The sequence below is a fragment of the Lytechinus pictus genome, chromosome 12, assembly GCF_037042905.1.
Source record: "Lytechinus pictus isolate F3 Inbred chromosome 12, Lp3.0, whole genome shotgun sequence".
NCBI classification, from domain to species: domain Eukaryota; kingdom Metazoa; phylum Echinodermata; class Echinoidea; order Temnopleuroida; family Toxopneustidae; genus Lytechinus; species Lytechinus pictus.
Window position 1 is genome coordinate 14,111,389 of NC_087256.1, and position 14,479 is coordinate 14,125,867.

Consider the following 14,479-nt stretch of genomic DNA (forward strand, 5'->3'; position numbering starts at 1 on the left):
TATATATATATAATAAGAACGTAAGAGAAGGAGAAAGGGAAATAAAATGAGAGAATCTTTTACAAATTTCATTTTCCGGGTAAACATTATTGCTCTCTCGCTTCGCATGATCGAGACTTTGAAGAAATTATGTAATAGACGCCAAGTATGCCCCGTCATTTTTTCCCGCTCATAACGTCACGGTTGTATAATAAATAATGTGTAATAAAATAATGTATTATCTTCCACCAGCCTGTTTCATTAGAGTGATTGTTAGGTATGATTCATTTAAATTTAAGATAAAAAATGTTTTTTTAGTTTTCTATAATACTTTTTATCAATATTTTGAACTAGATTCAGTTGACTGATAAAAGAATGACCATTACTTAAAAAAAGAGTCTACTCCAGTAATTTCAAACACGATTTGATTTACCCTCAGTGTCATTTTATGGCGGCTATTTAATTTCCGTTTCATGTAATTTCATGATTATGCATGCATTACCTTCAAAATATGCGATGTTACCATTTCCTGTCCAGCATTCTAATATTTAATGGTATACTTTACTCATGTTACTCGTGTGTCGTCTACTTTGCAACAATATGATTTCTTGAACATGATTCTAGATTGAGGCCTTCGACGGGATTTGACAAGACTGAGGATATTTCTCGTAAACCTGAAAGTTTCTTTCTGAAGGAAATTGAAATACGTAGAGCTTTCAAACAAATTTTCCACTATCTTCTTTCTCCCTGAAGTGGCGTTACTAATATCGAATTTCTTTGACTTGCTTCTCTTCTCTCTATTTTATGTCTGTCAATTTCCTTCCCGGCCTGCCCACTTCGTCGCTTTTAGGAGCTTTTATTGAGAAATCATCTTCTTTTCCCGCTCGATTTTGGATGTAATGCCTGTTTAATTGTAATTGGAGCGTTCAACACCCAGTGGCAATTTAACCTTGTGCATTTCGAAGACGACTATTATGAAAAACGCGAGCGAAAACTTGCCGCGTATATCTGCCCGATACTTTAGCTTAATAGCCAGCCATCTCTCTCCCCCAAGGTTCGAACAAAATGAGTATGAGCATCAAATAACAATTATTTTCCTAAAAGCGACTTTGCATTATTTTTTTGGCTATAATAGAGGCTGAGTGTTGCAAACAATCTTGAAATAAAGATGCGAAGTGACATTTGGTAAACCTTTTCCTTCCTCTCGTCATTATCATTTGCGGGAAAATGCGAGGCCAGATCGGATTTTTTTTTTAAGATGTCAAAACACAAATAAAGGCCCGTCTCACTTCAGGAAGAAATGAAAAAAAAATCTTTCTTCTTCATGCAAATTGAGGTATTGTGTTTCTCTCCCTAGTTCCGCCATTTTACTGATTAAGTACCTGGTGCCTTTATAGTGCTAATTGAAAACGGCTCGGGAATAATGACGCGCGAATAATAATTTAAAAAAAGAGAGATGGACGGGTTCGTTGATTGAAATACATCTTATTCCACCGGGGCTATATTGTTTCAAATAAAGAAAAGCTCAATTCATTGACCATTGTAATTCTTTTTTCTGCATTAATTTGATCTTTGAATAAATTGTCATTTTTTATTTGGATTATCATAATCAATCTGAAGGTGCGAAATATGTTTCCTTCAATAAACCATTTTGAAATTGAATTGAATTCCAGGGGCGTAACTAGGCCTTTTTTCAGTAGGGATGATGAGACCTTTGAATAAAGTGTTAATCTTAAAATATTAGCAATTCTTGAAAGGAAAAAAATCAGCGAGCGGCACGGCAGCGAAATGGTCGTGGGAAATGTAGAGGGGGTTGATTTCCCCCGGCCTTTATAGGGATAACGAGTAGAAAACATATTATACACAAGACGTTACGCTCTGAAAATTCAATAAGAGTTAGGTGTACAATAATATTTTAACGTTTTACTTATCCTCACAAAAGAGGTCATCTAAGCACATCCTTGTCAGCACTGGCGCACAGAAGGGGGTACTTGTGGACCGCCCACCCCCCTCCCCCCCCCCCCCAAAAAAAAAAAAAAAAAAAAAAAAAAAAAAAAACTTCCACGTCCAAGAAAGAAAAAAAATAAAGAAAAGGAGAGGAAAGTGATGAAATATTGTCAACATATATCATCAAATTATTTTTTCGAATAAAAAAGGTCAAAATATTTGCTCACTCTCTTTTAGAAATCCTGCACCATACGCAATATTTTGCCCCCTCAAAAGTATTGATTCAGTATGCTACTCATGCCTGTTAGTATGTAAATGAGGCGCCCGGTGGTGTCACATTTTTTAAAAATAGAATTAATATAAAGAACAGGGGTGGATCCAGGAATTCTTGAAAGCATGGGCGGAAATCTGTCCCCATAGGTAGGGGGACCACGGGCTGGAAAATTTGACAAGCAAAAAAGAAAAGAAAAAGAAAGAAAAGGTATTCGCCCAAAATGTAAGGTCATTTAATCGAAAATACATGTATTATTTCGAATGTGAATTATTTTTTTCCCACCATCATAAAATACCAAAAATAGTAGGGGGACATTTGATATTGTGTCCCCTACTAATTTTGGTAGGGGGATGCGTCCCCCTGTCCCCCCCCCCTGGGATTTCCGCCCATGCTTGAAAGGGGGGGGGGCAAAGAGCCCGTAACACGCACCGAAGGTGCATCCTGATGGGGGCTCTCCCCCAAGAAAAAATGAAAAATCTAACCCCTTATATGCACTTTCAGCGTTTCTGAGGTCATTCACACTATGTAAAAAAAATATCGATTTCATAAGTAAAATGTGCATTTTGATGACCTCAAGTTGACGCTAGGGGCTTGACTGAAATAGAAGAGAGAGATTTTGGCACGCATATATATACATGTAGATATGGTAAAGTAGGCTGACTTACCGAGTAGGCCTATATATGGGGGTCGGGCCGGCCGTTACGAGGCAGTAAATTAAACATGCGTATGATACCTCCTTCTACTTTTCTTTCTGTTTTAAGCGTTTCTCTTAAAAAAGACACCTTTTCTGCAGGTTGCCAAAAAACAGGGAGGGGGGCTGGGGCCGACTCGCCCCCCCCCCACTTGGATCCGCCCCTGAAGAAGATCTGCATCAAAATAATGATAATTGATAATGAGAATTTATGAGGTCTTAAATGTATCAAGTTGCACATAAGCACAGATTTAAAAGCACTGAGCAACGTTGCATTAGCCTACACCTATATAAAACAGTTCCTTCTTAGCGTGTACCTGAAGTATATGAAGTAAGATTTTTTTTCGCCTTTTGTTAAACGCACTGCCTTGAAATATCTGATGCATAATTAATACACATAGGGCTATATGTACATGTATATATATATATATATATATATATAATATGGAGACATTGGTATCTTAAATAAACGAGGATGATAATTAATGGGCTTGAGTCTTACGATTCTCAAAACCAGGTGCAATTAGTATTCTTTTATACACGTAATGATCATTACAAAATTGTTTAAGGTTAACAAGGCGGATCTTATATTCCAGAAGCGCAACTCTGCCCATTTTATTTCTATGAAAAAAAATGTTCTTTTGTCCTTCGATGAAAATAATGGGGACATCAGGTGCATTATAGTCTTTAAAAGGGGAGCGGATAGCCCTTGTAAGCGGGGGTCACATAGCAAGGCCCTGGGAACAATTGTTTTACGGGGGTGCTGATGTAAATTTTGAAAAGCGACAAAAAAGGGTTTTTAATACAAAACGAAAGTCAATTCAGTCCCGAGAAATTTGACAAGCAAAAAATAAAATAGAAATGGAAAAATGGGGTTCACTACAAAATATAGGGCATTTTGCTTAAACCTCTCAATTGTTTAACACCTACCAGAATTCCGGGGGGCTGCCCATGGAGAATAATACACACAGCACCACCAAAGGAAAATCTTGACGGGTGCTTCAGCACTCCCGCTTCCCAGGGCCATGTCACACGGGTCACACACACCAAGGCAACAGGTGTACCTGTGCGCAGTTATGGAAAGGAAATCCAACTGATTGCTGTTAGGAAAATAATAATGATATTTCATATTTGGAAAAATGTGTCATCCTCCGTTTTAATTTTCACACTCCATTTTTATATTCACATCGAAATGTTTCATTTTTAGAAAGTGATCTACTGAGTTGTTTCTCGCGGACTCAGGTGGGATCACGTCGTTCATTAATATCGGAATAAGATTCATCAAGAGTTAATAGCCAGTCTCTCTCCCCCTCCCCTCTCTCCCCCCCCCCCCTCTCTCTCTCCCTCTCTCTCACTCACTCACTCACTCTCTTCCCCTCTCTCTCCCTACCCATATATCCCTTTTGTCTTTCAATCTTTTCATTAATCTTTCTTCCTTCTTCCTTATCATTTTATCTCACACTTGCCTTCAAACAAGAAAGAGAAATTATAAAATGATATATGTTAAATCTACGATATATTTGTTTAAAAAGGGAAATGTATATGTTTTATGTCTCGATCACATTGTATATAAAATAAAACATAAACTTGGACTTGAAATTCATCCCACCCCGTCTTTAACTTAATTATGTTATTAAATTGTTTATCACGAAGTCATCCGTATTTTAGACTCCGATTCCACCTTCTAAAAAAATTCATTAAAGGATATATAATATTTTTTCATCTGTCACACAAAGGTTTTCGCGATTGATTGTACATTGTGGTCAATGCAATCAAACGTAGAAAAACGTTCTACGATGATTGCTATAAGCTGTTACTATACGGGCACCTGGTATCAAAGATGCATAAGAGGATACTATACGGAAGGTGAAAATATGTTCCCATACTCAATGAATTAATTGAAGTAAATTATGTTAGAAAAAGAGAATATTCCCTCTTTTTCCTCTTTGTCGAGCACCCTTGCTTACCCACCCCACCCCCTCCACTCCATGCGATCACTGGATAACAGATGAGGGCTTCGGGGCCATGGACAACCAAAAATGTTCACGACCCCCCCCCCAAAAAAAAAAAAAATAAATAATAATAATAAAATAAAATGAAAATGAAAATACAATAAAATAAAATTAATTAATTAATTAAAAAAAAATAAACTTAAGGAAATTGTCAAAAATGCTGCTTGCTTGCTTCTCTCGCTCGCAGCTTTTAAGAAATTTCCCCCAAATGACGCCGCATGTCTGACTCCCTCAATTTTTTTTACTCATCATGCTCATTCCGCCACTGCCTATTAAGCTCAGGGTCGTTCTACTATATTCATGAATTTTGCTTTCCGTCTTAAACATCCCAGAGCAAACGTCAACGAACTTCTTTTTTCTGAACTTAAATATTCCTGTCCTCATCTTATTTTCCGTTCCCTTTTCCTCTCCTGTTCTTGATTTCACTGAAGCATGACTTTTTATTTTGGTTCTACAAAAGATAAGCAGAAGTATTTTACCCCTCTCATCCATTTTTACTATTCTATCCCAAAGTTTTTAGTCTCAATTCCATTTTTCTTATTTCAGTAATAAGTTTTCCTTATCAATCCATACCATGAAGAATTGTTTTTAAAAAAGGGTCAAATTTCTCTTTGTGACAAAGGGATTATCAATAATGTTATCTATAGCGGCTCCAGATATCTTGATGGGGGGGGGGGGAGCAAGACGATATAAAGATAGCATCATATTTCTTTAAAATTCATAATTATATTTTAAAAGGGGTATAAAAAAGTAAAACCAATCCGACATAATGCTTCTTTCCTCCTTTATCTTTTTTTTATTTTCTACTTCTTTTTTCTTCATTATTTCAAAAACTTTAGGGGTAAGTCCCCCTGTCCCACGTGGCATCGCCCAGCCTGATGCCACCTGCTGCATTGATTGAGTATTAAAGGACAAGTCCACCCCAACAAAAAATTGATTTGAATAAAAACAGAAAAATCCAACAAGCATAACACTGAAAATTTCATCGAAATTGGATGTAAAATAAGAAAGTTATGGCATTTTAAATTTTCTCTTAATAAAAAAAACAGTTATATGCGTATCCTGGTTGGTATGCAAATGAGGAGACTGATGACGTCATCCACTCACTATATTATTTTGTATTTTATTATATGAAATATTCTAATTTTCTCCTCAATGTCAAGTGTAACAGTGATTCATTCCTCTATTAACATGTGGAATTAGCATTGTGTAGTACTATATGATTCAGTCAAGTCGGTCCCTATGGTGAAATCTGTAAAAAATGAAATATTGTATAATTCAAAAAATAAAAAACAAAAGAAATAGTGAGTGATGGACATCATCGACTGACTCATTTGCATGTCACTGAGTTGTGCATATCACTGTTTTGTGAAAAATAAGCGAAACTTTAAAATGCCATAACTTTCTTATTTTACATCCGATTTCGATGAAATTTTCAGTGTTATGCTAGTTTGATTTTTCTCTATTTATTCAAATCAACATTTTGCTGGGGTGGACTTGACCTTTAAATAGGTGAGCTATGGGCGCATAGGCCTCGTAGTATCTAATTGCAAGTTTCAAGTCAAAATCAAACAAGCATATACTTTTCCCGGGACTTTTCCATACTTAGTCGTCCCGATTCTTTGTTCCAGGGCATTTTCAAATGTTTTTCGTTCATCACTAGCACATTATGATTTGCACAGCTCGACACTACTTTTTTTCTGTTAAGTTCTGTTGAGATAACTCCCGTAGGAAAAAAACGTTCATATGTAATTGGTTATATACAAGTTTGGAGTTGATTTTTACGAGAACTTAAATTCAGTTGCATCATGGACATGGTTGCATTAACGCCAAGCTGGTATATAACCAATTACAGATGAACTTTTTTTTTTACATCAGATTAATCAGTCATAGTGGCTGGCCATTTTACAGACGTCTTGGGCCTTTTTGGTTAAAGTGGAGATCAGTGGCGTAACTACGGGGGCATGGGGGCACGTGCTCCCCCCCCCCCCCCCCCGTCGGCTGGCAAAAAAAAAGAAACCCAATGAAAACGGGGAAAAGGAGAAAAAGAGGGAGAAAGGAAGAGAAACGTGGTGGGAAAGAAGAAATTATTGTTCACAATGTTAAAATGTTTAAAAAATTGTTTTCCGTCCTTAAGGATGAAATTACCACACAAATTAAAAAATGCCCTCTACTTTCATTATTATTATTATTTTATTGTTATATCGTTTCACAACCTCTGATTACAGATCAGGCCAGGGACGGTACGCAGGGGCTGCGAAAAAGACTAGACGTTGGCTGGCAGTTAACATGGAAACGTACTACTACTAGCATTTCGCTTGGATCGGGCTCTGCATTTGATTTGGTTAAATTTGGTTTGGTCAGCTGTTGGTCAATAATTTTATGCTGTAAGTTACTTTATGTATAGATGTAACGTTATTGAATTGGATGCACGGAAGTTCCTGTTGTATAAATCTTAATGTTCATGTCAGTTTGTTTTCTTTTTTCGATAAAATCAATAGCAGTCCCATGTGCTTTGTTTTGTGTAACGTTAGGCCTAACATCAGTGGCAATGCAATGCACATAAATTTTGTTGCCACTTGACTGCCCCAACGATTAAGGCGTTGCATAGGGAGGTCGAAATTGATGGCTAGTTTTATAGCACTCCCGTGCACAGAAAAATCAAGCCACAGAAGTCGTGTGTTGTGGACCCCAGAAGTAGCCAGGCGGCTTCTAGAGAGTAAAAATCATTTACTAACGTACTAAGGTCACTCTCACTCCTAGTACCAATGAGGTCCAACATTATACATGTATGGACCTCATAGGCGACATCAGTAGTATTTTTGGTTAGAAATCTCTGAGAACAGGATATTTATATATTATATCACAAGTACAAGCTATATTCCTTTCTCTTATTTAAATTATAATTTTATAGTGTAAATGCATCGTTAGCAACAACAAAAAATGAAAGAAATGAAGGGGAACTTACATTTTCACGGCTTTTTCCTGATTTTCTGGGCAGCTGCTCTTCTCTTCTGACTCGCGATCGAAGCTGATATGAAGATCACGTGATTCGCGTTCTCGTCAGCTGAACGGTTGGTTATTCTTTTCGTCAGACGTTAATAATATATATTTTATAATGCTAGCATTCATCGCTAATTTAGGTGAAAGAGATTGAAGTTAAACAGCGCCAGGTCGGAATCATAATTATTTTGGAAGAGTGTATTTATACACTCGATCTCATACCTGACGTAGACGGCGCTATTCAACAAATGCACAATCTTCAATATAAAAAATAAAACAGAAAGAACGCCTTGAACACAGGCCAAAATGCCTAACGATTTCTCCGCGGCATTAACAACTATCGTAAAGGGCGCTCCATTTATCAATAAAGATGGATGCTAAGCTGTCTATGGCGACAAAATTTGCCGCAAATATTTACGAAGAATTGTGAGAAATGGTCTGAAAATGCAACAAAAGAACCGGTGAGTACCGATTAAACATTATTAAAGTTGTAAATAGATTATACATACCTTGTAGATTTAGTTTTTAAGGTGATATTAGTGCTTAGTTCTAAGCTAGGGAGGCCCAAACGCGCGTGAGTGGAGTCCCAGTTTATTAGCACGGGTAAGTATTGGGGTGTCGCCTAGAGTGGTCACTCTCATACGAAGCCAGGGCTTCCGTCATATACTTTTGCGTGTACCACCAAAAAACCTGAAACTTTCGCCCCCGAGATTTCTACTTTCTTTCTAAAAGATCTAGCCCTAAATCATGTACATGGGATACAACTTCATTTCTGACATTTCTACGCTCTCGTTATTTTTTAACAAGAATTCATCAAAAAAATGAGAGAAATATTGTGTAAAGACGGAAGAGACTTGCCCGATGTTTACGCCGCCATCTTGTTTCCTATTGTTCTTCGCCAACGTTACAGACGCGTGCGTCGGGTAACGTTGGGGAAGAACAATAGAAAACAAGATGGCGGCGTAAACATCGGGCAAGTCTCTTCCGTCTTTACACAATATTTCTCTCATTTTTTTGATGAATTCTTGTTCAAAAATAACAACGAGAGCGTAGAAATGTCGGAAATGAAGTTGTATCCCATGTACATGATTTAGGGCTAGATCTTTTAGAAAGAAAGTAGAAATCTCGGGGGCGAAAGTTTCAGGTTTTTTGGTGGTACACGCAAAAGTATATGACGGAAGCCCTGGCTTCGTATGAGAGTGACCTTACGTTAGTAAATGATTTTTACTCTCTAGAAGCAGCCTGGCTACCCAGAAGTGGGATCGCAGCATGCGCGACCCTAGACAGCTGGCACCCGTCTGTTTCGAGTAGTTTTTTAACATTTTTTATTTTTTATTTCTCCTCATACACAGACGGCTCGCTATCGTGCAGCCACCATTAGGGGACTTACAATGCAAAATCCCCCCGTCGGGGCTCTTCAATTTTTGTCTTTAATGAATCAAACTTTTGAAAATTACCGCGACCGAAATGCAAATTAATATTCCCTCTTGGCATTAATTGCCAAAAAAACGGGGAAAAGCAAGTTGAAAGGAACAAAAACAGTGACTTACCTCGGCTGTCGCGCAACTTCACTGCCCTGTATTATCCGAACTTAATACACATAAACATATGGCCATTGAGTCCCCTGTACAGATCGCGCTAGAACTTCGGTCTCTGTATTTGGTGAGTGAAGCCAACGGAGTTCAGCTGAACAACCAACATAACAGAGACCGAAGCTTTTGGTCTAGCGCGACCCTAGTCCTAGAGTCTAGAAAGACAGCCATGACAGCTGGCAGCCGTCTGTTTCGAGGAGTTTTTTAACATTTTTTAATTTTTCAAATTTCTCCTCGTACACAGACGGCTCGCTATCGTGCAGCCACCATTAGGGGACTTACAATGCCAAATCCCCCCGTCGGGGCTCATCAATTTTTGTCTTTAATGAATCAAACTTTTGAAAATGAATGCGACCGAAATGCAAATTAATATTCCATCTTGGCATTAATTGCCAAAAACCGGGGAAAATCAAGTTAAAAGGAACAAAAACAGTGACTTACCTCGGCTGTCGCGCAACTTCACTGCCCTGTTTTATCCGAACTTAATACACATAAACATATGGCCATTGAGTCCCCTGTACAGATTGCGCTAGAACTTCGGTCTCTGTATTTGGTGAGTGAAGCCAACGGACATGACGGAGTTCAGCTGAACAACCAACATAACAGAGACCGAAGCTTTTGGTCTAGCGCGACCCACTAGTTAAAAATCCACTGCCAAACGCGGTTCATGGACATGGTGCGAGGTTAGTACACTATACTAACCTCGCAATACGTGTGAGTGGTTATATAGTTTTCCATTAGATGTTGATCTATACTTATGCTTTATTTAGCATGTTTAGCTATCAAATATCCTGGCGCAGCAATGTTGAATGTAGTTTCGCACCAGCCGCGGCCGACTAGCGACTTTTTTTGCTGAAGTCTTCGGCACGGCACCAGCAGTTCATTTGTTTTTCGCAAACTAAAGTTAGTAATTGTTAAAATGATAAATCTAGTTAGGCCTAAGTCTCAATCACATTTCATGGTCAATATGCCCACCGCAGCTTTTCGGAATCGGGAACGGCTGTATTTCGGCTTGTATCTGGACGTCATTCAAATTCTCATCTCAGTCTCAGTCAGTCATCACTTTGGCTTCGCCGTAATTTTGATATGGACTGAAGTGAAGTTAGCAACCAAAATCATACAAACATGCGGTGCACAAACAGGTGAGCTGCCACAGCCGCAGGCAGATTGGTCACTAACTTCAGTCCATATCAAAACTAAGGCGAAGCCACTAGTTCACTGCAACCACCCTGCCTGTGGAGAATCTAATGTATATCTATGGTATGCCAAATGCAGTACACAGCACACACTTCAAAAGTTTATTAAAATATCACTTTTGTAATAAAAAATACTAATTTCCATACAGTTGCATTTTTTTTTCATTAGTGACTTGGGGATAATTTTTTTATTCACCAGGGGCCTGTTGCATAAAACTTTTTACCCGAGAAAACTCTGGTAAAAACTGAAAACGAAGGTTAGTCTGATTTCTGCCATTGACTGTAACACAGGGCGAAAACTCCGGTTAAAACAACCTGAGTTTTCTCAGGTAAAATTTTTTTTGCAACGGGCCCCTGAGTGCTCAAAACTTGAATTTTTAGCATATTTTTGTGTATTCCCTCTATTGGTGGAAAGTAAAATGTCAAGAAAATGTTCATTTCTATTTTTGATTTAGAAAAAAAATAATTAAAAGAATTCAATTTACTTGAGAGCCAAGTTAATGATGACTAGCTGCAATGGAAACTGACAGTGTGAAAAAATTAAGCATTTGTACCCAATAACAAGAGAAAATAAGCCAAACATTGCCAACCTTATTTCACCACACAGGGAGTAGTAATAAGAGAACAAGGTCAAATCATAACCTTGTTCATTGAATGAGTGGGCGAAGCCAAGCATATCAAGCGAAGCAATGTCTGAATGAGTGGTGTATCTGTCGAGTCAGATTTTTTCAAACTGAACTGTCAAGGAAGTTTTCAATTCATTTATTAACCATATAAAAATATTTAAATACAATGTAAAATAACATAATATATAAATGCATAAATGTGACAAAACATACAAAAAATAAATATACAACAAATAAATATAATTTATACATTCTTGTAAAAGAAAAATCAACATATATGGTAAGAGGCAACCAAAAAGATTAAAATCTTGTTAGGCAGTTGCCCCTTTACAGGTATTCAAATAATCATTAATAATCATAACGTAATCATTATATATTCATACATCAAACACAGAATCACCCACACCCAACACACATCCATGACTCATTGCACTCAAACAAAGGAGAGAGAGAGAGAGAGAGAGAGAGAAGAGAAGAGAGAGGGGGAGGAGGGTACATGTATGTTTAGAAAAGGGAATCAAGATGAATAACCACTAATTAATTGTCTTTTAAGTAAAATTTTAAATGAGGAGGCAGTTGAACAAGAACGAATTATAGGATCTAAATTGTTATAAATTCTAGGTCCTGCATGTTTAAAAGAATTATGAATTTGATTATTAGAGGTCAGTGGAAGATGAAAATGAGAAGCTGAACGAGTATTATACTGGTGAAAATCATTATTATAATTGAAAAAATTCATTATGTTTACAGGTGCCATTTCCTGTTTAATATAATACATCAAAACTGCAACTTTAAATTCATAAATATGATAAATATTTAGTGTTTTTAATTCAAAGAAGAGGGGGGCAGATGATGCATAATAGGAAGATTTAGTACAGATACGTAAGGCTTTTTTCTGCAATTTATGAAAGGGTTCTAATTGATTTTTTCCTATGTTTCCCCAAGTAATATTACAATAATAGATAAAAGGAAGTACAACATAAATAATTGTTTTTCGGATAAAATAGAACGTAATTTACTGATGATACCAACATTCTTGGAAATCTTATTAAGTAAATTCATGCGATGGTCTCGAAAAGAAAGTTGATCATCCAGTAAAACTCCAAGGAATTTTACTGACTTTAAAACGTTCAAATATAAATTATTTATTTTTACTTTGACTTTGTGGTGAGGAGACTTAATATTTGATTTGGAGAAATACAAGATACATGTTTTATCATAATTGATTGCTAACTTATTGGAATCAAACCAGTCGATAAGTTTGCGGAGTTCTTCACTTGTCTTACGCTGGAGTATATCAAAATCTTGGTGTGAAGAGACAATGTTGGTATCATCAGCAAACAAAATGAAATGGAAAAATTATGAAACATTACATATATCATTGACATATAACAGAAAAAGCAGGGGGCCGAGTACGGACCCCTGCGGAATTCCGCATTCCACATTTGAAAAAGATGAGTTATTATTATTAAAGGTTGTGTATTGTTTCCTATTCAATAAATAACTATGAAACCACTGAAGGGCTACACCACGAATTCCAAAGTATGGCAATTTATATAAAGAATATTATGGTCAATCAAGTCAAATGCTTTTGACAAATCAAGAAAGATACCGAATGAATGTAAATTATTATGAATATTATGTAATAGGATATCATGCAATTCAATCAAAGCTTGAAGATCACAATCCTGATTTTGACTTTTCAAGTTTACCTGTGGCAACAATCTGCCTATTCAGTGCCCTAACTGTGTTCTGTGTGATAAAGTAAATGTATTATGCATGCAAGTTTGTCTAATTTGCGGGACTCACTAGTTCAATTAGTCCGGTTGATGATAGTTAGATCTTGGCACTTGTTGAATAAAGGATACTCTTGATAAAAGTATATGATGTCGCAAGTCAGATATTACTATGGGTGCTCAACTATTATCATGTCATACTGAATTTAAATGTAACACATTGTTTGACACAGTCTTTTTATCTTTTGATATTCAGACAGACAAGATGGCAGGGGAGGAAGAGAATGGTGAGAATGGCTTCATCATTGATTCTGCCAGGCTCTCTACAGATGGCACAACAGAGGACGGTGGTGATGTCACCGAAGAGGAAGGAGGCAACAGGGTAGTCACCAAGACGATGAGTTCTCACAGCAAGGAAGTAGAAATGATCCTCAGGTCAGCCAAAGCGGTTCAAGCCATCGCAGTGGACCTGAGCAAGAAAGGATTGGTTAAGATACCCGAGGAGCTTTATGGCATGGATCATGTTGAGGTCAGTATACTTATCAGGGAAAAAATGACAAGGGGACTCCGGGCAAATTCACCTCCCAAAAGCCCCAAAGAGCCCTGGAAAAATTAAGAGAATCCCCTGATGAAAATCCATCAAAGTTTTTAATTTGTAACTTTCACATGCAAGCAGGTCCTCAATGTACCATGTGAAAAAAAAAGTAATTGGAAAAAATTTTGCTGGTACATTCAATATTTCATCAGACATTATTTTGTACATTTTCTATATTTTCAGTCATCATTAGCCTTTATTGAAATTGAAATTGAAACTTTATTTACCACAATCTTTATAAAAAACATACAAATCAAGAAATATAAATATTTCATTAAAATACATTATTACACAAGTGAGTACATTTAGAAATATCTAAGAATTTATTAAAAAGGACTTAATTGAGTTTTTATCATATATGGGGCAGCTGCTTGCATATGATGTCACACAATAATACTTTGAAAATTCATAATTTTGTTATTCTGTTGTGGATTGCACGTACCGAATATTCATTGATGTTTCTTTTGATTTTCTGCTTTGATAAAAACCAACTCTTATGTCAGGAGGAACTTCCCCTACAACAACTTGGGAGGTCACCCGAAAAATTATGGGGGATCGTAATAGTAATAGTATTATATGTTGGCGGTATTCTGAGGTCATTTTATCTTTAAAATATTTTATTTTATCTCTTAAAATGAAATTGGTATTCTGAGATGACATTTTATCTTTCAGATAAAATTTAAAATTTCATCTTGCGTATAAATTTTATCTTGCGTATTTATGATGATACGCAACAGAGCAGTGGCTGCGTAGACATACCCATCGCGTATCTGGCCATTGCAACGCGGGTGATGTGCTTGCGCCCAAGTTACTTTGAAGAAAAAATAA

The 14,479-nt window shown here is 36.8% G+C and overlaps 1 protein-coding gene across 6 annotated transcripts in view; it reads left to right on the plus strand.

Moving 5' to 3' along the window:
* The first annotated feature begins 7,159 nt into the window (after positions 1-7,159).
* Positions 7,160-14,479, plus strand: part of LOC129273578 (leucine-rich repeat-containing protein 27-like) — a 30,033-nt gene continuing 22,713 nt past the window's right edge. For 3 of the 6 annotated variants that reach the window (XM_064107639.1, XM_064107640.1, XM_064107642.1), the window contains exons 1-2: positions 7,172-7,290; positions 13,313-13,585. In XM_064107639.1, coding sequence (XP_063963709.1) covers positions 13,322-13,585 — 264 coding nt within the window. In that variant the 5' untranslated portion in view covers positions 7,172-7,290; positions 13,313-13,321. Of the gene's footprint in view, positions 7,291-13,312; positions 13,586-14,479 lie in introns of all 6 variants that reach the window. The other 3 variants (XM_054910633.2, XM_064107641.1, XM_054910634.2) reach the window with 3 other exon arrangements.